Source organism: Petromyzon marinus, chromosome 10, assembly GCF_048934315.1.
Source record: "Petromyzon marinus isolate PM22_M1 ecotype Great Lakes invasive population chromosome 10, UKy_Petmar_22M1.pri1.0, whole genome shotgun sequence".
In the NCBI taxonomy this organism is placed as follows: Eukaryota; Metazoa; Chordata; class Hyperoartia; order Petromyzontiformes; family Petromyzontidae; genus Petromyzon; species Petromyzon marinus.
Window position 1 is genome coordinate 3,513,780 of NC_133676.1, and position 23,804 is coordinate 3,537,583.

At 51.9% G+C, this 23,804-nt stretch overlaps 1 protein-coding gene and 1 long non-coding RNA gene across 2 annotated transcripts in view; one reads left to right on the top strand and one right to left on the bottom strand.

Moving 5' to 3' along the window:
* Positions 1–17,688, bottom strand: part of LOC116941095 (reversion-inducing cysteine-rich protein with Kazal motifs-like) — a 54,519-nt gene extending 36,831 nt beyond the window's left edge. Inside the window, exons 1-4 of the mRNA XM_032951720.2 lie at positions 17,342–17,688; positions 16,385–16,443; positions 15,600–15,674; positions 3,761–3,797 (exon numbers count right to left, since the gene is read on the bottom strand). Of these exons, the coding sequence (XP_032807611.2) occupies positions 3,761–3,797; positions 15,600–15,674; positions 16,385–16,443; positions 17,342–17,435 (265 nt within the window). The 5' untranslated portion in view covers positions 17,436–17,688. The remainder of the gene's footprint in view (positions 1–3,760; positions 3,798–15,599; positions 15,675–16,384; positions 16,444–17,341) is intronic.
* Positions 17,689–17,731: 43 nt separating this feature from the next.
* On the top strand, positions 17,732–19,521 carry LOC142924210 (uncharacterized). The gene is made up of 2 exons (XR_012941388.1): positions 17,732–17,839; positions 18,861–19,521. It is a non-coding gene; the product is annotated as an uncharacterized LOC142924210 (long non-coding RNA).
* The last annotated feature ends 4,283 nt before the right edge of the window (positions 19,522–23,804 follow it).

Below are 23,804 nucleotides of genomic sequence, written 5' to 3' on the forward strand. Positions count from 1 at the left end.
TCACGAACCGGGGAGGTGTGAGGGGGGAATTGAAGAATATTTTAAAATATATTAGCAATGCATCTCCCGAGATAACACGTGTCCCCACTTGTGGGGAAACTGTGATAATTACCGGCGCAGAGGAAGTCACGTCACGTTGTCATAGCTATCAACCCGTACGGTTTACCCGTATTCTTGAACAGGAACATTTAGTATTTCAGGTCCATGCGGCATCCAGCCGTTTCAATACAGGCAAACAAAATGTGTAATTGTTTGTGTTTCTCCCTTGTGATGGAACTTTGTAGGATGAACGTTGAGATTTATAAGGGCACGGGATAAACAATAAGGTCTGCATTGGTCTGTAATAAGGTAGGGCACTGATAAGGGGTTGACAGGTATGTAGTGGTTCGTGTAGTGATGGGTGTAGTGGTGAGTGTACTAGTGATGAGTGTACTAGTGGTGATTGTCTATTGTTTTGTGTTTCTCCCTTGTGATGGGATTTTGTAGGATGACCGTTGAGATTTATAAGGGGCACGGGGTGACCAATACGGTCTGAATTGGTCTGTAGTAAGTTATGCACTGATAAGAGGTTGACAGGTATGAGTAATTTGCTGCGAGAATTTCTGAAAACATTTCCCAACCCCCCCCCCACCACACAACTCTTGTCGCTCTGTGAGCCGAGTGCCGCACAAACGCCCGTAAAACGTAAACAGCGGCGGAGCACGGCGACGACTCCGAGATGGAATTCGTGAAGGAAAATAGTCTGCTCGTAAAACATGTCGAGGTTAGAGGAAGTACTTACTCGTCGGGAAGGCGTTCGCGCCTGATGCGAATTAGGGAGTCGTTCTGTTGTGGAGAATCTCAAATATATTCCTTTGAACACTTGACGCAAATCCCAAGGGGCTTGGAATTGCCTTCCAAAAAATACACGGCAGCCTTGGGCAGAAGAAATGTGGGTGGCATTGTCGCGTAAAGCCCTCAAGTTTGAGCGGGGAGGAGTGGCAACTCCGCGCCGCATCAAACCACACGCAAGGGGAAGCCACTAACACTTGAGAATGGGATTCGGTGCAGAAAAGGCCCGATCGACGTGACACCATGTGTGTATTGTGTGAGTCGGCGTGCTCGTTGTGCCCATTTCTCAGGACCTTTTGACAGCGTCTGAGCATAGCCGCTGTGAGAGATTAACCAGCAAATATTTCTACATTTCTGCTCCCATGCTCCCTGTCGGTTCTGCCCACCTCCCGGTCAACAAACACAGGCCTAATTGCACATTGCTCGAGTGTGCGAGCTCTTGTCTGATCGCGCGGGGTGGTCTGTACACACAGCCCTGTTGGCTCGCCGCCTCCCTCTCTCGCCTCCCCGTCCATCCGTCCGTCCATCTCTCTCAGATCTGTTGTTGTCCTTCACGGGTCCTCCGCTACTCAATGGGGCGTACATGTACTCCATACAGCACTCGGTGTCACCACCACCAACCACGCAAACTCCACCCTCCTACTCAACCCCCGCAACTACCAGCCTCTCCCCTGCGCGCCTCTTCTCACGTCACTCCTTCGCACGGCAGACCGCTGGAATAACACAGCTGAAGCAGCATCGCTCTTGTTTGCGTTGGGCCGCTTTGCTGGGTTTGTTGTTTTGGAATTAGGCGAAAGCGACGGTGCGGTCAGAGGGCCGAGCCTCGACTCTATTAAAGCTCTTATCTTCGGGGGATATCGCTGGGCTGGTGCGGCACGGACTCCTCCTCCTTCCTACGCGCTCTCACGCGACGAGGATTGTCATGAGGAGGACTGCTACACTCGTTAACGCTGACCGAGTAACACTTTTGAGGTTTTCACAGAGTTTTTTTTTTCATTTATTTTCCTACCCCCAACCCTCCCACACGTAACCAGTGGCAGCTGAAGGGGTTCCGGTCCCAGGGGAAGGCTGTCGCTTGGCAACTCGCCTGAGCAAGAGGAGGAGGAGCGGGCGAGGGGACGAGGAAGGGTCGGTCTCTCGTTTCCCCGTCGAGGTTACGGCTATCGTCTTGCCCGGCCGTAGCAGGCGGCCACAAAGCATAAGCGGCTAAGAATCCAGTCCACCTGTTCCACTCCATTATCCTGCATCTCACTTATGCTCAATCTATAAATATAAAAATATTATTTATTTACCTAAGGAAGCCAAACTGAATCTCAAAAGAGTCCTGCTTTGGGATGTTTGGATAATCCATTAATGAGTGTTTGGCATGTGGGAGGAAACTGGAGTACCCGGGAGAAATGCCATGCGTATGTGAGCATACTTAAAGTTGTGAACGGATAGATTCAAGCTGCTGTACTGCCTCGTATTTGGCCTCTTCCAAACGTGAGCCTACAACACCTGGCATTCCAAGGCAGTCTCCTATTCAACCAGTGCCAACCGGGCTCCAACTGGCTTCTCGCTTGCTAAGACCGATGAGATCGGGGTGTGGGGATGTCAGGATAACTTGATGGCAAGGCGCACATGCAACAAAGTGTTGCACACCCAGCACCAAACGTGCGACTGGGAGCGCAAGTTACAGTCTTCACGACACAATGGCATGAAGCAAACTGTTTACACTGCCTCCCGCTCCCTCCCAGCGTGCATCACAACCCAGTGACAATCCACGCAAACCAGGGTGCATTGCCGCCGCCTCCGCCGGGCGATCTGCAATTGGCACTGCAATTTGTAGCCCTTTGTTTGGCAGTCAGGGTCGGGGCAAGCGAACGGGAGCTGCGCGTGAGTGGGGGTGGTGTCGATCCATTACGCAGCACGAGCACGTTTCACACCACCGGCTCGTTCCACGACCCCCACCCCCACAGCCACCAGAGAGCCGCCAGAGCCGCAACGACGCACACACGCGCGTGCCACCACCCCCTGTCGGCTTTACAAGAGCAGAGGTGACCTGGGTGGCGGCAGGGCTCCCTTGCACCTCCGAGGATAGTCTCGCACAAACGTAATAAAAAAACGTGTTTCAAACGGCGTTCAGGCTTGACGCGCTCTTCATTTCACGGGGCGAATTTTAAGGTGGGGGGGGGGGGGGCGGAGCGCGAGGAAAATCGGCCGCAGCAGTTGCTGGGATGATGCGGTTGTTGATGCGCTTGTTGATGTGGCGCGGTCTGCAAAAGTTTATTTGAAGCACTCCCAGGCCCGGCGGTGTGGGGAAGAGTGAGGCCAGGACGCTGCGGCTTATCTCGTTACGACACGGCACCCCCCCCCCCCCCCGGCAGTGCTGCCAACGTCGAGCGCTAATCAGCCGGCGCAGGGACACGGCACAACTGCCGGGAGCCTACTTGCCCTCCACCATTCGCCACCCCTCCAACCTCCACCGTGGCCTCCTGCCACCACGTCACAGAGACGCAACCCAGAGCAATGGCATGGGGGGGGGGGGGCATTGCGCACCCGTGTAGATGTTTTGATGGTCCAGACCATTTTGGACGTTTTCCATGAATGTATTATTGTAAGCAACACAATTTATATTTTCCTGATGTATATTGCATTGTTTTTATACATTTGACTCAACGCGATGTGAAAATGTAATTGTGTGAATTGCTTAATGATTGCCATATTGAATGTAACACACACGCGCTCATTCATGTGTGTTTCATCTGAAATAAAGACCGAGTTGGGAAAACTTTTGTTCCAACTCAGTGGAAAAATATTTCCTCCCCCACCCCCCGCTGCGAAACGTCTCGCTGGGCGCGCCACTGCCCATCCCTGCCACTACCGCTCGCTGCGCCCGGCGCAAGCGGTGGGCCCTCGCCGCGCCCGGCGTGGGAACGCGGTTGCCTACCTGGGAGCGTGGAGTTGACGCACTCCCAGAATTCAAGCTGCAACGACAGAAGAAAAGAAACATCACAGGAATTAGTCGGTAACCTCTGGTCCATATGTGTGTGTGTGTTTTTGTCTCTGTTTATGACGACTGCATTCTTCCTTCCAGCACAAAATAGGTAACTATACAGGGCAGAGATTGTCAACGGGAAGACGACTGTACATCATGTGCAATATGAACAAGCCGACATCTTTAGTTTGAGGGCTTCTGCTACTATTGTTTCAGGTGTCTCCTGGAAGAATCAATATTCGTGTCAATGGATTCTCATCTGAAAGGCAATAGACGAGGTTCACGTGTGCACGTGCGTGGATCTGAGCCGCTGTGATTGCACTGGGGTACTTTCCGAAGCAATTGATTGCGTAAATTGCCATTAAAGTAAAAGGCAAACCAAAATCAAACGGATATTTTGTTATTGTGTTTGTGTAACTAGGCCATGTATCGCAGACCGACACCATATTAAAGTCTCCTTAATGAGAAAAAGTATTTTAAAGTTGCGGTTATGTGTGTTATTATAATACAGTATTCCAGTGACATCGCTGCATTAATGGTTGAAGTGCATGGGGAGTAGCATCACAGTGGCGTCAGCAGGAGGGCTATAACGATGCTCCATGACCCTCACTTTGAAGCATTTATTATATCATTCGTAAAGCCGCAAAGATATGGCCCTGGTACATATCGTCCAGAAGAGACGTGCTTGCGTGCGTTGGTGTTTTGGCTTGCGTTTTTCTTTCACTGGAAAATAACTACCTCGTGTGCAGTGGCATTCTTTTTTTTTACGAAGCCCTCAGCCGTGAGGCCAAAGTGACCCAATCCACGCGAGAATCCGCCCGCTCTAGGTGGAGCCAAACGAGCCAAATGTTTTCACGGCATCTGCAATCTCACGAACACGAACGCTCACAAACCAATAGCCGAGGGCGCGCGTGGCGCACGGATGCGCATCGTCCATCTGCAATGCACATGTGGATTCCAACACTTGCAATACAATGCAAACGTGGATTATTACGGCGTATAAACCGCGACCACATCGCAGGACACTGTACAAACAGGAGTACGTACCCGCGTAAAGATGTATTCTAATTTTTTTTTTATCTACGTGGCTTTACCGAAAGACCCAAAGAATATGCGTATAAATGTTTATTGTAGTTTTTTTTCAAACAGCAGAAAATGATGGGTGGCATTCAATAGACAACGGCGTAATCTGATAGGACTTGATTGGCAGAAGCGTATTTGAAAACACCCACGTGGAGACGATTGAGTCTTGAGTTTAGACTTTGGCAGAAGAGGGTAGGTGGTTTACCAATACAAACGGCCAGGAGGGGCGTTCCAGACATCGAGAGCAGCATCAGCGAAAGAAGTGACCTCCCATCGAGCGAAGGTTAACTTGCGATTTTCAAAAACTCGCTTGTTGATGCGACTAGAGTGGTGCACAGTATGTAAATGTCGAGGTATCCCTACTCGGATAGCACTCCTTCAATCGGCAGTGGACTTCGCACGTGTGCGTAACAGTGAACGGAGCAAGTAGGGCTCCAGGGCTTGGCTTCCAACAACCGGGGGTACAGAATGAGACCCATTCGGAACCTTCTGCACGTGGCCCATGGCGATTCCATCGAGGGACCTTTCTCCCTTGAGCCACGCACCATCGAGTCTCCCTCCCGGAGATATTCATTTCAAGTTATTGGCAATTTCTGTGAGCGATTACAAATTGACAGTGGCCAAGGCAATGCCGCTCAGAAGTTTCTGCACACGAGATCAGTGCGAAGAGCGAGAGGACCACGTGATGAGTGGTCTGCGCCTTCCTTGAAAGCAGCAGCAGCAGCTTGAGCCAACGCTCATTAACATAGCCGACGCAGCACAGCCATTGGAACACAAACTCTGCAGCCCCCACAAGCCGCTCCTGCTGCATCCCCCTCCCACTCTGCTCCCCGGGACGACTGTCTGCCAATCTCACGACGTCCGACGGACGGCTCAGAGCGCCCAACTTTGATTCTGTCTCTGAAATTCACTCCGTTTTGTTTTCCCACTCACGTTCTTACAAAACTTGCGGCAAGACACCATCGCAGCGTCGACTCCCAAAAACAAGATTTTTAGGTTGTTTTTTTTTATCTCAAACTGTGATTTCTTCACAAAAATCTCGTTGGACTTTAAGTGTACAAAATCAAATTAGCGCAGAAACTTTGAAAAAAAAAACCCTTGGCTTTCGTGGCACAAAGGGCGGAACTAATTTCTGGCTGACCCGACAGGAAATGTGTGTCCCTGTGCCGCGTCTCGCTTTGTTTCCTCGCTCGCCTCCCCTGCCGCCACCCATCCGCCCGTCACCCGCACGCCATCCGCACCCCGTCATGGCGCCTCTTGCCGGGGTCCTCTCCATTAACATTCCTGGGCCGTGAGTGGAGGGAAGGAGTAGGGGGACGGCGGCGGGGGAGGGGGCTGCCTGTCGCCACTCATTACCCGACTCCTCGGCACAAATGCCAGCTTTGTCCCGGTTTCTCCCGCGGGACTTTAGCCTCCGACTCACACTCCACCGCCTCCGCCACGATCACCCCCCGCGACCCCTTCCCGTTCCAGCCGCTCACGACCCGCGCGCGGGCCGTGACCTCAGACGTCGAGGGAGGAATTCATTCGCGGTTGCGGCGCTGCCGAGAGCCAAGTGCGACCGAAACCCTCGCGAAATGAATTCCCGGGGCTGTGGAAGTGCAGTGAGGCTAATTGTGGAACGTGTATTTTTAAAGCGCGGTTTAACGAACAAAAACTGTGGCGATGCCACTTTCTGCGGAGGGGGCACGACGCAGCCAATGCTCAACTTCACGTGGACGTGACACCCCAGACAGCACGAGGGACGGTGCGCAGTGCTTTTGCCCGTCGAGAATTCTGCGCCGAGCCTCATCCCCCGTGTGCGCGCGCGAGAAGCGGCTTGGGACGCCCGTCAATTTGTACAAATTGAGCATTACGTTCGGCTCCTCCCAACTACTACGACGTTTAAATAAAGATACCGGCTCGTAAACATCGCGGCAACATGTTTCGACTTGACTGTAATAATACTAATTGTGCTTGACTATAATCCAGAAGCGGGTGTCATTCTTCAGGATGTTACAGCCTCGCTCTCAGCTCGTCCCCCCAACCCCACCACCACGCTACGGGGCTGCGTTCCGTGCGTCCGAGGTCGTCCTGAACCCATGGGAAAATCCGAGTGCCGCTCAGGAACCAGAGAGAGAGACCTCCGCACAGCGACGCCGGCAGTGATTTAAGGCCCTCTCTCACTCATTCACACGAATGGGGTGTTTAACGTATCTACACAGATTCACTCTTGCGAGGATTACGCGTTACAATGGTAAGTGCTGCGGGGGAGATACGTTGTTATCAATGGGCTCTCGCGTAGCGCCAGTGGGAAGCCGAGGGTAATCGGCATCTTCAGGCTCCGTGCGATTCAACGCCAGCGACTGCTGCTGTCAACATCATCACGGCGGCGAGGCGGCCCCGAGTCAACATCACCCCGACGTGAACCGAGAGCCCCTGTAGGTGCGATCGTCAAACACAAGCGAAAACAGTTGCGCCGCACGAACACTCATCGCACGCACAAAGACAGAGATCTCCCGTATAGCCTGCACAGACTGCTGGGGCAAGTGCTGTTAGCGAGCATCTTTGAGCACCTACGCACACGTGCACACACGCGTGGACTATGTGCGCGGCGTTCTGCTTGATATCCACTGTCGGTGTTTAAAATCACTGTGATACATCATCGTTACCGGGTCCCAGCCGAGCCCGCGACATGGACAAGGACTTGTTTGTTTATTTGTATTTTCATTAATACACGGACTCCCCTTCCTGCTTTTCGTGGGCCCTCAGGCTTGCTCCGACCACCATCAATCACCCGCTGCCTCTCTCGCGCACAGGAAAAACACGCGAGGCTTTGCGCATTCTCTGGTGCCGTGTACGCTGCCTACCGTGCCGTGTGCCGATGCGAGCACTGCCAGGTGGAGATGGACAAATTTGTGTGTGTGTGATGGACTAGTGTGTGTGTGTGATGGACTAGTGTGTGTGTGTGTGATGGACTAGTGTGTGTGTGTGTGATGGACTAGTGTGTGTGTGTGATGGACTAGTGTGTGTGTGTGTGTGTGATGGACTAGTGTGTGTGTGTGATGGACTAGTGTGTGTGTGTGTGTGATGGACTAGTGTGTGTGTGATGGACTAGTGTGTGTGTGATGGACTAGTGTGTGTGTGATGGACTAGTGTGTGTGTGTGTGATGGACTAGTGTGTGTGTGTGTGATGGACTAGTGTGTGTGTGTGTGATGGACTAGTGTGTGTGTGTGATGGACTAGTGTGTGTGTGTGATGGACTAGTGTGTGTGTGATGGACTAGTGTGTGTGTGATGGACTAGTGTGTGTGTGATGGACTAGTGTGTGTGTGTGTGTGATGGACTAGTGTGTGTGTGTGATGGACTAGTGTGTGTGTGATGGACTAGTGTGTGTGTGTGATGGACTAGTGTGTGTGTGTGTGTGATGGACTAGTGTGTGTGTGTGATGGACTAGTGTGTGTGTGTGTGTGATGGACTAGTGTGTGTGTGTGATGGACTAGTGTGTGTGTGTGTGTGATGGACTAGTGTGTGTGTGATGGACTAGTGTGTGTGTGATGGACTAGTGTGTGTGTGTGTGATGGACTAGTGTGTGTGTGTGTGATGGACTAGTGTGTGTGTGTGATGGACTAGTGTGTGTGTGTGATGGACTAGTGTGTGTGTGATGGACTAGTGTGTGTGTGATGGACTAGTGTGTGTGTGTGTGTGATGGACTAGTGTGTGTGTGTGATGGACTAGTGTGTGTGTGATGGACTAGTGTGTGTGTGTGATGGACTAGTGTGTGTGTGTGATGGACTAGTGTGTGTGTGTGTGATGGACTAGTGTGTGTGTGATGGACTAGTGTGTGTGTGTGTGTGATGGACAAGTTTGTGTGTGTGATGGACTAGTGTGTGTGTGTGTGTGATGGACTAGTGTGTGTGTGTGATGGACTAGTGTGTGTGTGTGTGATGGACTAGTGTGTGTGTGTGATGGACTAGTGTGTGTGTGATGGACTAGTGTGTGTGTGATGGACTAGTGTGTGTGTGATGGACTAGTGTGTGTGTGATGGACTAGTGTGTGTGTGATGGACTAGTGTGTGTGTGATGGACTAGTGTGTGTGTGATGGACTAGTGTGTGTGTGATGGACTAGTGTGTGTGTGTGATGGACTAGTGTGTGTGTGATGGACTAGTGTGTGTGTGATGGACTAGTGTGTGTGTGATGGACTAGTGTGTGTGTGTGTGTGATGGACAAGTTTGTGTGTGTGATGGACTAGTGTGTGTGTGTGTGTGATGGACTAGTGTGTGTGTGTGATGGACTAGTGTGTGTGTGTGTGATGGACTAGTGTGTGTGTGTGATGGACTAGTGTGTGTGTGTGATGGACTAGTGTGTGTGTGATGGACTAGTGTGTGTGTGATGGACTAGTGTGTGTGTGATGGACTAGTGTGTGTGTGATGGACTAGTGTGTGTGTGATGGACTAGTGTGTGTGTGATGGACTAGTGTGTGTGTGATGGACTAGTGTGTGTGTGATGGACTAGTGTGTGTGTGTGATGGACTAGTGTGTGTGTGATGGACTAGTGTGTGTGTGATGGACTAGTGTGTGTGTGATGGACTAGTGTGTGTGTGTGTGTGATGGACAAGTTTGTGTGTGTGATGGACTAGTGTGTGTGTGTGTGTGATGGACTAGTGTGTGTGTGTGATGGACTAGTGTGTGTGTGTGTGATGGACTAGTGTGTGTGTGTGATGGACTAGTGTGTGTGTGTGTGTGATGGACAAGTTTGTGTGTGTGATGGACTAGTGTGTGTGTGTGATGGACTAGTGTGTGTGTGTGTGTGATGGACTAGTGTGTGTGTGATGGACTAGTGTGTGTGTGTGTGTGATGGACTAGTGTGTGTGTGTGATGGACTAGTGTGTGTGTGTGATGGACTAGTGTGTGTGTGTGATGGACTAGTGTGTGTGTGTGTGTGATGGACAAGTTTGTGTGTGTGATGGACTAGTGTGTGTGTGTGATGGACTAGTGTGTGATGGACTAGTGTGTGTGTGATGGACTAGTGTGTGTGTGTGTGTGATGAACTAGTGTGTGTGTGTGATGGACTAGTGTGTGAGTGTGTGTGATGGACTAGTGTGTGTGTGTGATGGACTAGTGTGTGTGTGTGTGATGGACTAGTGTGTGTGTGTGATGAACTAGTGTGTGTGTGTGTGATGGACTAGTGTGTGAGTGTGTGTGATGGACTAGTGTGTGTGTGATGGACTAGTGTGTGTGTGATGGACTAGTGTGTGTGTGATGGACTAGTGTGTGTGTGATGGACTAGTGTGTGTGTGATGGACTAGTGTGTGTGTGTGATGGACTAGTGTGTGTGTGTGTGATGGACTAGTGTGTGTGTGTGATGGACTAGTGTGTGTGTGTGTGATGGACTAGTGTGTGTGTGTGATGGACTAGTGTGTGTGTGTGATGGACTAGTGTGTGTGTGTGTGATGGACTAGTGTGTGTGTGATGGACTAGTGTGTGTGTGTGATGAACTAGTGTGTGTGTGTGTGATGGACTAGTGTGTGAGTGTGTGTGATGGACTAGTGTGTGTGTGTGATGGACTTGTGTGTGTGTGTGTGTGATGGACTTGTGTGTGTGTGTGTGTGATGGACTAGTGTGTGTGTGTGATGAACTAGTGTGTGTGTGTGTGATGGACTAGTGTGTGTGTGTGATGGACTAGTGTGTGTGTGTGTGATGGACTAGTGTGTGTGTGTGATGGACTAGTGTGTGTGTGTGTGATGGACTAGTGTGTGTGTGATGGACTAGTGTGTGTGTGTGTGATGGACTAGTGTGTGTGTGTGATGGACTAGTGTGTGTGTGTGTGATGGACTAGTGTGTGTGTGATGGACTAGTGTGTGTGTGATGGACTAGTGTGTGTGTGATGGACTAGTGTGTGTGTGTGATGGACTAGTGTGTGTGTGATGGACTAGTGTGTTTGTGTGATGGACTAGTGTGTTTGTGTGATGGACTAGTGTGTGTGTGATGGACTAGTGTGTGTGTGTGTGATGGACTAGTGTGTGTGTGTGATGGACTAGTGTGTGTGTGATGGACTAGTGTGTGTGTGTGTGATGGACTAGTGTGTGTGTGATGGACTAGTGTGTGTGTGATGGACTAGTGTGTGTGTGTGTGATGGACTAGTGTGTGTGTGTGATGGACTAGTGTGTGTGTGATGGACTAGTGTGTGTGTGATGGACTAGTGTGTGTGTGTGATGGACTAGTGTGTGTGTGTGTGTGATGGACTAGTGTGTGTGTGATGGACTAGTGTGTGTGTGTGTGATGGACTAGTGTGTGTGTGTGATGGACTAGTGTGTGTGTGTGATGGACTAGTGTGTGTGTGTGATGGACTAGTGTGTGTGTGATGGACTAGTGTGTGATGGACTAGTGTGTGTGATGGACTAGTGTGTGTGTGATGGACTAGTGTGTGTGTGTGATGGACTAGTGTGTGTGTGTGTGATGGACTAGTGTGTGTGTGATGGACTAGTGTGTGTGTGTGTGTGATGGACTAGTGTGTGTGTGTGTGTGATGGACTAGTGTGTGTGTGTGATGGACTAGTGTGTGTGTGATGGACTAGTGTGTGATGGACTAGTGTGTGTGTGTGTGTGATGGACTAGTGTGTGTGATGGACTAGTGTGTGTGTGTGATGGACTAGTGTGTGTGTGATGGACTAGTGTGTGTGTGATGGACTAGTGTGTGTGTGTGATGGACTAGTGTGTGTGTGTGATGGACTAGTGTGTGTGTGTGTGATGGACTAGTGTGTGTGTGATGGACTAGTGTGTGTGTGTGATGGACTAGTGTGTGTGTGTGATGGACTAGTGTGTGTGTGATGGACTAGTGTGTGTGTGTGATGGACTAGTGTGTGTGTGATGGACTAGTGTGTGTGTGTGTGATGGACTAGTGTGTGTGTGATGTACTAGTGTGTGTGTGATGGACTAGTGTGTGTGTGTGATGGACTAGTGTGTGTGTGTGATGGACTAGTGTGTGTGTGTGATGTACTAGTGTGTGTGTGTGATGGACTAGTGTGTGTGTGTGATGGACTAGTGTGTGTGTGTGTGATGGACTAGTGTGTGTGTGATGGACTAATGTGTGTGTGTGATGGACTAGTGTGTGTGTGTGTGTGTGATGGACTAGTGTGTGTGTGTGATGGACTAGTGTGTGTGTGTGTGATGGACTAGTGTGTGTGTGTGTGTGATGGACTAGTGTGTGTGTGTGATGGACTAGTGTGTGTGTGTGATGGACTAGTGTGTGTGTGTGATGGACTAGTGTGTGTGTGTGTGATGGACTAGTGTGTGTGTGTGATGGACTAGTGTGTGTGTGATGGACTAGTGTGTGTGTGATGGACTAGTGTGCGTGTGTGGACTAGTGTGTGTGTGTGTGATGGACTAGTGTGTGTGTGTGTGATGGACTAGTGTGTGTGTGTGTGTGATGGACTAGTGTGTGTGTGTGATGGACTAGTGTGTGTGTGTGTGATGGACTAGTGTGTGTGTGTGATGGACTAGTGTGTGTGTGTGATGGACTAGTGTGTGTGTGTGTGATGGACTCTGTGTGTGTGATGGACAAGTGTGTGTGTGTGATGTACTAGTGTGTGTGTGTGTGATGGACTAGTGTGTGTGTGTGTGTGATGGACTAGTGTGTGTGTGTGTGATGGACTAGTGTGTGTGTGTGATGGACTAGTGTGTCTGTGTGTGATGGACTAGTGTGTGTGTGTGATGGACTAGTGTGTGTGTGTGTGATGGACTAGTGTGTGCGTGTGATGGACTAGTGTGTGTGTGTGTGATGGACTAGTGTGTGTGTGTGATGGACTAGTGTGTGTGTTTGATGGACTAGTGTGTGCGTGTGTGGACCTGCGAATGTGATGAAGGAGGGTGCTTGGTTCCTGTTTTCTCACAGCTGTTAAGAAGCAAGCCACAGACAAACGCAACAGAATTTTTGTGGATTTCTTTTTAAAAAAATCGGCCCGACTTTCGTGATACAAGACGATGACTTCAGCTTCCTAACTAATATCTACTTTCTGCCACAAAGCGAAACATTTCGTCACTGGGAATGGAATTGCCCCGCGATGGCTGCGCCCATGTGTCTGTCTGAACTATTGTCAGTCATAACAGCCACTGCAACCCCTTGGCACGTGGGCTGTAATCAGCTGCGAGCCGAATCAACATCCACTGTGATGAAGAAGATAGGTACATTGTGACAAGTTGGTCTTCCTTTCTTACGAAAATATATTTTTTGGCACTTTCAACTAACCGTGTGAAATGTGTCATGCTGGCTGTGGGCGGCAGTATGAAGCATTTCATTCGCATCACATTCCAATGTTCGTTTGCAATTTCTGCGGGGGGGGGGGGGGGTTAGAGTTAAGCTGTTGGCTTCAACGAGTCCAGATTCGCACGTGTGTGCTGAGAGGAGCGGTGGGATTTTTTCTTTTAGCTTACCGCGCTGCGAACACAGACGCCCGGGTTCGATCACGAGCCACAGCTAACGTGAGTGGCGAGTAATATCTGAACCTGCCCCTTCAACAAACTCGCAGTGACCGGCGTGGTGAAGCATGGTCAAACAACCCCCACGGACCGAGACAGACCTGTGCCAGGCAAGGAATCGGCAAAGGGCCGTCTGTGTAGATCTGCATAGACCTCCGACGTGACCGCCCACAATAAAATACATCGGAGGAATCCATGGCACGCGCACCGCGAGAACCCACGCAGTAGCGAGGGCTCCGAATTCCGAATTGGTCCCCCGCGCCGCGTCCACGGTGCCGCGCGGCCACTTTAAATCACCTCCCAAAGAGCCGTCCTGGCTCGGGCTGCTCCGACACGAGGCGGCTGTAGTTTCGCCCCCCGCGTGTTCGAGTCACATGACGGGGTAAAGAAAAGCGCTACCATGTGCCGAGACGAAACGGGCATCGGGGAACGGGATGGAGGGAGGAATGGGAATCGAGATGGGGGGTGGGGAGGGTACGGGGGGGTGGGGTAGTGAGAGCCGGCTGGAGGTTGCGTGTGTGGCCACATCAGGTGACTCGCATGCTAATTAGCGGAGCGCAGGCCACGAGCCGAGCTTGCAGGGTGCAAGCTCGGTGCAAACTCGCTGTGATGCCAATAGAGGGGGGGGGGGGGGTGCAACACCAAGACGGCCACTCTGGCCAACTCACGTGGTGCTAACCGTTGCAACATGCGTTCCGTTCCCCGAATCCACAAATGCCTCACTCATGTTACTTTTAAATTTATAGTCGCCGCCGCCGCCGCCACGCAAACCTTATATCCGTTGACCAGGCGCTCATAAACCACAGCCATGCGCGTGCTCGGCAAAACGCGTGCCTTTGAAACAAACGCAGCGCAAAAGGGATGTTTTTTTCCCTCTCACTTTTGTTACCATTAATCATTTAAACGATTCGCAGACGTGGGTCTCGGGCTGGTTTCGCACCGAGATCGCACATTTGCACTCCGCGCACGTCACCCCGCACCGCTAATTGCCGGGCTCATTGGCTGATAATTGGCGACCCCGCGCGCTATAAAGGACACTCTTGCTGCGCGGTGGCAGACAGACGCCGGTACCTCGTCATCCGCCCGGCCGCTCGCGTCGAGTCCAACCACAGGACGACGTCTTCGCGAGCGAGAAGGACGCACGCTCGCGGGGACCCGGCGCACGTGCGAGGGTGCGAGTGCGGAGAGGCGGAGGAGGCCGAGGGGCCGAGGGGCCCTGGCGCACGGGGGCCGGGCCCAACAACGGCGTGCTTGTGTGGGCGGCGGGCGCCCAGCGGGGCCCCTTGTCAACCCGCCCGCCTCAATGGCCCATTGACCAGTCCCGTGAAAAGATCAAGGCTCCGCCGAGCAAGGCCCTTCTCTTTTCATTTGGCAAACAAAAAAAAAAACCCCTAAACGTGAACACACGCTGAAGGGGCTCAGGCTCACAGTCTACACTTAAATTCCTCGCCTCTCAACTGTCTTATTTCCCCTGCATGCTCACGTGGTCGCCGATTTAGCCTCAAAAGCGTTCGACTCATTTGTGACGAACGCGCAATTATTGTACCGCGGCTACGTCAAACGATTCCGGGGGGTTATGTTTTGCATTAGAGCTGCATCTCTCTTACACAAGGAGTGAAACTTGGCTGTGTTGCAAACTGTGGCGGATCGGTCTGCCAACGAGCACCAAGGCCCAGATAACCACATTGGCACGGTCCGGCACTGGCCGCAGCCCAAAACCAGCGTCTTTTCTCCCTAAGAAGCCCTCCACTTCCCCCCCAAGCATCCCTCCCCACAAATCCCTCCACTTCCCTGGCCGCTCCCTACCCCACTCCGTGCCCAGCGGAGCTGCCCAGATCGCTCAGATGGCAATAATTACACACGTTCAAACCCCTGCCTTCAAAGGAGCTCGCCGGGTCTGAACTTGATCAGCCGAGCCATGCGAGATCCTGGAATTATTCCGCAAATATCCATCAAGGAACCCGCGCCGCCGATGCTTGCGCAATTCTGCCCGCAATGTCCCTCGCTCAGCCCCTGGCCACGCTCCTCGCGGTATTGAACTGACCGCGCAGGCGGTGGAGGCGGTCAATCGAATGTCAGATGCATCGCTACCAGTGCCACCGACGCCACCGCTTCCTCACAGGGATTCATTTGTCGTGGAATAATTTCCAGGGCTCTGCCAAAGGCAGCGCCGGGGGGGGGGACAGGGGGGGCCGGGGGGGGGGCAGCACGCCCTCTGGTGCGACACGTGATCGCGCGAGCCTGCTCCCTCACCATGCTGTCGGAGCAATAACTGGGCAGCTTGTGCAGCAGATGCTTCATCCTGGACTCGCTCTTGGTGGACGTGAGCTGTGGTGGACAAGGCACAAGCAACATTGGGATGCATTCCTCGCGTTTACCGGACAAAAGTCGAAAGCTGGCGTGCGTTCGCGCTGAGCACAAGCACCCACTGCCAATACTGGGAGCGAGTGCCACGCTTGGCTGAAGCTGGAGGTGAAGCTGCGGTACAATAGAAGCCTGCTGCATTTCGGCTTCAGGCATTGCACAATTTACTGGGCATTTCGGCAATGTCTGCAATGATTGCTCGCATGCTGATGTGCGGACCGCATAATAATAACCGATTGTATTGATGCTGCTGATAGGGATTGGCTGCTGCTGCTGCAATTGATGATGACGAATGAATAATGCTGTTGCTGATGAGGATAATAATGACAATAGCTGAATGCTGCTATGATGATGGATAAATTATGATGCTACTGATGATGATGGTGATGATTATTCATGATAACAATGATAATTATTCAATGCTGCTTATTTATGATTATGCTGATGCTGAAAATAATGATTCATAATGGAAATTGAATTCTGCTGCTGATGATGTTGGCTGTGCGGATTATGATGCTGTTACTGCTACTAATACAAGAATGATGCTGCTGATGATAATTAACAACGGTACTGTTGACACAATAAAAAAATAATCATTATTGACGATAGTGATTGAATGCTGATGTCTATGATGACAGTGATGCTGCTGCTGATAATAATAATAATCACCGGACCTGCTCGCACACCTCCCGGCAGATGGGGTTTTCCCGAGCCTGGTAGCAGCACGCGGCATCTGCGGAGGTCACAGCGAGAGTCACGGTGGGCGAGCAGGAGCAGGAGGAGGAGGAAGAGGAGGAGGAGATGTGCCGGCGCTGGGGGCCGCACCGCGCGCCCACGTGGCTCGACGCACACCGAGCCCCCGCCGCTATCGCTGCCCGCGACGAGCAGGCAGTCGCAACCTCCGCCAATCCCCGCGGAAACGCCGTGAGCCCCGTAATGAGAGGGGGGATTAGTGGGAGCGGATGCTAGGGGACATGCCCCCCCCCCCACCCCTACCCCCCTCCGTTCCCTGCTGTTCCCTCTTCTACTCTCCGCAACCCCACTCACCCGAGAGTGTAGTCAGCCGAATCCCGGAGGATCGAGATACGGTCCCCTTGTGATGCTGCTGCTGATACTGCTGATACTGCTGATGATGCTGCTGCCACTGCTGATGATGCTGTTGGGCATCAGGCTGGCGCAGTGGTGACACTTGTGCCTCGAACCACGAAGGACCTGTGGTCGATTTCCGACTCGGGCGCCCTTTCCGTGTGCAGTTTGCACAGTATATATTGCTCCCTGTTCTTCCCAAATTCTGTATGGACTTCCTCCGGGGTCTCCTGAGTTTCCTGCCACGGCTACAAGACGAAATATAATTGGTGTTGGCGAATCATCCGAATGCAGGAAAAATAGTATTGGGACTTCAATGTGATTTTCCTTGGTAAATAAGTAGTGATAACCACTCTTGATGCTGCTGCTGCTCGTGATGATACTGCTCCAGTAATCTCTCCCTGCCGCATCTCTGTCGCCGCGGGGCGGCGCGGCAGGGAGAGAGAACCGCGCAGGGTAGCGCTGTGCTCGTGGTGGGTTCGGGGGGTGGAGGCTCAGCGCGTGGTCTGCGCCGTAGGCAGCCGGAGTGTGTTCGCTTCACTCACCTTGTGCGCGGGCTGTGTGCAGCTGCAGGAGGCGGGCGACAATGAGCAGCAGCAGCGGCGGCAGCAGCGCGCTCAGCGCCCGGCCAGCGCCCATGGTCGCAGTGGCAGTGCGCGCATGTTGGGTCGGTCTGGCCCGGGAGACGCAGCCGGGGTCCGGGCGAGAGAGCGGAGACTCCGAGCGCGGCGCGTCACGGGGTGGCGGGGCGGGCGCACGGAGGAGGAGGAGGATGAAAGGAGGAGGAGGAGGAGGGCGCGGGGAGGAAGTGTGGGACGCAGGCGGGAGGGAGGAGAGGATCTGAGGCGAGATAGGCGAGCAGAGTGGACCCGCACGCGCGGCTCCGCGGGATCGAGTGGAGCAGCAGCCACAGCGGAGTCCTGCGCTGCGCCTCCTCCCCCCTCCCCCCACGTCCTCCTCCCCCGTCTCGCCTCTCCAATCACTCCACGCCTCGCTGCCCGCCACATCCTCACACATCACCGTGCCTCTGCACGGGAACACCTGTGAGTGGGGTCGCTATGGAGTGTGCAGGCGGTGGAACTGCATAGAATTATGAAATGAGGGGGACACGGAACTGAAGGGTGAAACCACTGAACTCCTTGCATCGGGGCTCATCCCAACCACGGCTGTAGAACACCGCGGTCATCGTGGAGTGGCGACGTGAGCCCGGCTCTCGGCGCTACGCGGAGTGTACTGCTGACGGCAGAGGGTAGAGTCTTTGACTCACGAATATCTGATCCTACCCGCAACCCGACTCGCTTTTTCATTGGACCCGTAACCCGACCCGACCCCGCATTTTTTATTCAATAAATTAGACCTGGGTGATATATTCTTCTCGCAGTGTTAGGCACGATCTTTCTTCCATTCCATAAAGGCATCTGTTCCTAAACATGGAGTCTGGAAAACATTGAACCACACATGGCACACTTTACTTTGCTAATACGGTAGTCACGGTAGTGCATAGTGGCTGTTTTGTGTGTTTATATGTGTGTCTCTATGTGTGTGTATGCTTGTGTTGATGTGCGCGTGTGTGTGTTGTACAAAGCGGTAGCATCACGGTTTGCACGCTTCTATGAACAGTTCGATTCCTGCACACAGCCAACATCAGTGAGGAATATCTAAACCGGTTCTGGGCCTCCCCTAGGTCGACTCAGCCTTAAATTGGTAGACAAAGGCGGCCGGGCGTGGTGCTTAACATCCACCCCCATGCATGCCATCTTGGCTTTCATAGGCGCTCACTAACGGCATTTGCCAAAAGTCTGTGTGTATGCATCTAAGTAGCAATTAATCTTAACAAATCTGTTTCTATGCAAGGTAATTTGAACACATACTTGTTTGAAGCAAAAATATAACTAAAATAAATCGTCAATAACTATGGCGATTTAAAAGTAAAAAAAAATAGACATTTCAGACAATGTTCTTTCTAATTAACACTTCAAGTTCTTCTTGTTAAATTGCTTAGGAAAAGGGTGTCGTCTTTGTCTTGCTTTCAGCTTACATCTGAAACATTGTGAATGTTATCAGAAATCCATCCGGCGTACAGGCCCGAGACTCCCTCCAGCTCCACGGACGCTCGCTGGCAACCACCACGTGGACCATGGCTCCACCAGCACGAAGAACACCGATATCACTCTCGAAGAGGGGACGATTCAGAGCCGGCGCTACCACAATTTCCCAAGTTCTACGCTCCTCGATAACATTAAGATGTGTCAACCAATTAATGAGGGGGTGGAGGGGGGATTGGTCAAACTGAAACACCCAGATTAAACTCAAGCATGCGAGGGGGCAACACTCTATCCCATACAGATCGCTAGACAGAGTTGGTGGAGTCCACATTTGTTGTTACCGCCTTCTGCTGGCAAGCCAGGCCCACGGTAAGGAAGTTTCGCTACATTTGTGAGGTGATCCACCAAATGCTCGCCTCTACAGTGCTGGATTACCGGTAGCCACGTGCGTAGCCACGTGCGTAGTCCGGCCCGGTTTGTGGTGCCGAACATTGAACCGAAATGTCGCGCCGCCCAGTTCCTAGCGAGACATAATTCAACGATTCAGCTTAGGGGCCGTTTATAAATGACGTCACGCGATTTTGGACGATTTTTAACCCCCCCCCCCTTCGCCACACGGCGTCACAAAAATGTAGACCTCCCCTCAAATATGACGTCACCAAGCTCTGCTCCCCCCCCCCCCCAAAATAAATAAAACATGCTTCAAATCGCTTTAAACTATTGTCATTGTTGTGCGTTTTTCATGTGGCGCTGCACTCTGATGTTGTAGGAGAAACATTTATTAAAACGTCTATTTAATTAAGTAGAACGTATTGTCTATATTTATTTAAAGTTGCGCATTTTGATGTGACGTCATGTTTTTCAACCCCCCCCCCCCTCATCACACATAGTCCCAAATATCTGACCCCCCCCCCCAGGTGCGTGACGTCATTTATGGACGGCCCCTTAACACGTTGTAGACTTTCGCGACCAATATTATTCATAATAAAGGTTTTTGGGTTCGATCGCGTAAGTATAAATGTGTCGTGACCCTCCATCACCCGACACAGCCGGTAAGGGTTTGTCACGTGAACAAGGCGCCAATGAATTACCGCTCCAGTCCACCAGTGTGGGCTGAAGCAGTCATTATGAATTGGACGATTCTCGCCAGGTGACCCGCCGGTGACCCGCGATGAACATGCACCGACCGGCGAGCCTTAAAAACGTCTTCGGACCGACCCGAAACAAACCCGTCTTGTGTGTCACGCGTGGATACCCGACGGGTACCCGGACCCCGGACTCGAGTCGCGTGGAGGCGAACTGCAATTCACTGCGTGGATTTAGACAGCGGCGTGTGCATGCACCTCATCCCAAGACCACGATAGGCGGACGAGGAACGTATTGAGAATGTTCCTGAGCAGGGGGTCAATAGCACGGGTGGCAGTAGAGAGGGGGGGCAGAGGATGAGAGACCTTAGACTGAGCGGATGGTGATGGGGGTGCCTCAATAGAAGGCATCAATCACTCGAGTCGGTGGGTGATGAGGAGAGTGAGAGTGGAGAGTGGTGAGTGGGTGAGGAGTAGAGTGGAGAGTGGTGAGTGGGTGAGGAGTAGAGTGGAGAGTGGTGAGGAGTAGAGTGAGGGTGGAGAGTGGTGAGTGGGTGAGAAGTAGAGTGGAGAGTGGTGAGTGGGTGAGGAGTAGAGTGGAGAGTGGGTGAGTGAGGAATAGAGTGAGAGTGGAGAGTGGTGAGAAGTAGAGTGAAAGTGGAGAGTGAGTGGGTGAGGAGGAGAGTGAGAGTGGAGAGTGGTGAGTGGGTGAGGAGGAGTAGAGTGGAGAGTGGGTGAGTGAGGAATAGAGTGAGAGTGGAGAGTGGTGAGAAGTAGAGTGAAAGTGGAGAGTGAGTGGGTGAGGAGGAGAGTGAGAGTGGAGAGTGGTGAGTGGGTGAGGAGGAGTAGAGTGGAGAGGCAGGCATGCGCCAACAGCAGTTACGTTTGTCTATGGACACCAAGGCCGTGTTGTGGTTCCAGGTCAAGTCGAGATCACGCCAATAAATGCACGCAGCCTCCCGGGAGACCGGGTCAGGCGATTGGTGAGGTGGCCAGGGCTCGTCCAGTGTCATCTCGGCCCCCAGGGATGAGGAATGTGACTCAGTCGTAGCCAGCGCTGCCTGAGCCCTGGCTCACGAGAGGCTAAAAGTGCTCCCACACATCATCAGGGTGTGGGAGCAGCGCACCCACTTTGGTTGGGTCTGCCAGTACCGGGCCGTGTAGAATGTTGGACGGTTCTATACCTGGCCCTGGTCGGGTTCCCTTCAGCACGAGACGGAGTGTCGCCACCTGCTGCTCGCAGCGGTGAACAATGCGTAGTGAAGATGGGAGGGGGAGACAGGCAGGGCTGACAGCATGGTGTTTCACACACACACACCAACGATCCCCCGTATAGCCTTAACAGACTGTAGGGGCAAGTGCTGTTAGCGAGCACCTATGAAGGCCGGTACCAGTACACGAGGGGGTGGGTGGCCAGAACCACGTCCAACCGCCTTTGTCTCCCTAGTGGCAATGTTTACACACCGCACCAGGTACTCATTTGAGGCTGAGTCGACCTAGGGGAGGCCCGGGATCGGTTCAGATAATCGTCACTGGTGTTGGCCGTGAGCGAGAATCGAACCCGTGTCTCCGGGTTCATTGCGCAGCGCGCTAACCGCTACACTACCGCTTCCCACAACACACACACACACCTAACACACTCTCTCACACACACACACACCTAACACTCTCACACACACACCTAACACTCTCTCACACACACACCTAACACTCTCACACACACACACCTAACACTCTCACACACACACACACACCTAACACTCACACACACACACACCTAACACTCTCACACACACACACCTACCTAACACTCTCACACACACACCTAACACTCTCACACACACACCTAACACTCTCACACACACACACACACCTAACACTCTCACACACACACACACACCTAACACTCTCTCACACACACACACGCCTAACACTCTCACACACACACCTAACACACTCACACACACCTAACACTCTCACACACACCTAACACTCTCACACACACCTAACACTCTCACACACACACACACCTAACACTCTCACACACACACCTAACACTCTCACACACACACCTAACACTCTCACACACACACCTAACACTCTCACACACACACCTAACACTCTCACACACACACACCTAACACTCTCATACACACACCTAACACTCTCACACACACACCTAACACTCTCACACACACACACCTACCTAACACTCTCACACACACACCTAACACTCTCACACACACACCTAACACTCTCACACACACACCTAACACTCTCACACACACACACACCTAACACTCTCTCACACACACACACGCCTAACACTCTCACACACACACCTAACACACTCACACACACCTAACACTCTCACACACACCTAACACTCTCACACACACCTAACACTCTCACACACACACACACCTAACACTCTCACACACACACCTAACACTCTCACACACACACCTAACACTCTCACACACACACCTAACACTCTCACACACACACCTAACACTCTCACACACACACACCTAACACTCTCATACACACACCTAACACTCTCACACACACACCTAACACTCTCTCACACACACACACCTAACACTCTCACACACACACACCTAACACTCTCACACACACACACCTAACACTCTCACACACACACCTAACACTCTCACACACACACACCTACCTAACACTCTCACACACACACACCTAACACTCTCACACACACACCTAACACTCACACACACACCTAACACACACACACACCTAACACTCTCACACACACACCTAACACTCTCACACACACACACCTAACACTCTCACACACACACACACCTAACACTCTCACACACACACACACGCCTAACACTCACACACACACCTAACACACACACACCTAACACTCTCACACACACACCTAACACTCTCACATACACACGCCTAACACTCTCTCACACACACACGCCTAACACTCACACACACACACACCTAACACTCTCACACAGACACACACCTAACACTCTCACACACACACCTAACACTCTCACACACACACACCTAACACTCACACACCTAACACTCACACACACACACCTAACACTCTCACACACACACCTAACACTCACACACACACACCTAACACTCACACACACACCTAACACTCTCTCTCACACACACACGCCTAACACTCTCTCACACACACACACACCTAACACTCACACACACACACCTAACCCTCACACCTAACACTCTCACACACACACACACCTAACACTCTCACACACACACACATCTAACACTCACACACACACCTAACACACACACACACGCCTAACACTCTCTCACACACACACACACCTAACACTCTCACACACACACCTAACACTCTCACACACACACCTAACACTCTCACACACACACCTAACACTCTCACACACACACCTAACACTCTCACACACACACCTAACACTCTCACACACACACCTAACACTCTCACACACACACCTAACACTCTCACACACACACCTAACACTCTCACACACACACCTAACACTCTCACACACACCTAACACTCACACACACCTAACACTCACACACACACACCTAACACTCACACACACACACCTAACCCTCACACACACACCTAACACTCTCACACACACACACACACACCTAACACTCACACACACACACCTAACACTCACACACACACCTAACACTCTCTCTCACACACACCTAAACACACACCTAACACTCACACACACCTCTCTATCACACACACTAACACTCTCACACACCTATCAGTCTAACACACACACACACCTAACACTCTCACACACACCTAACACTCACACACGCCTCTCTATCACACA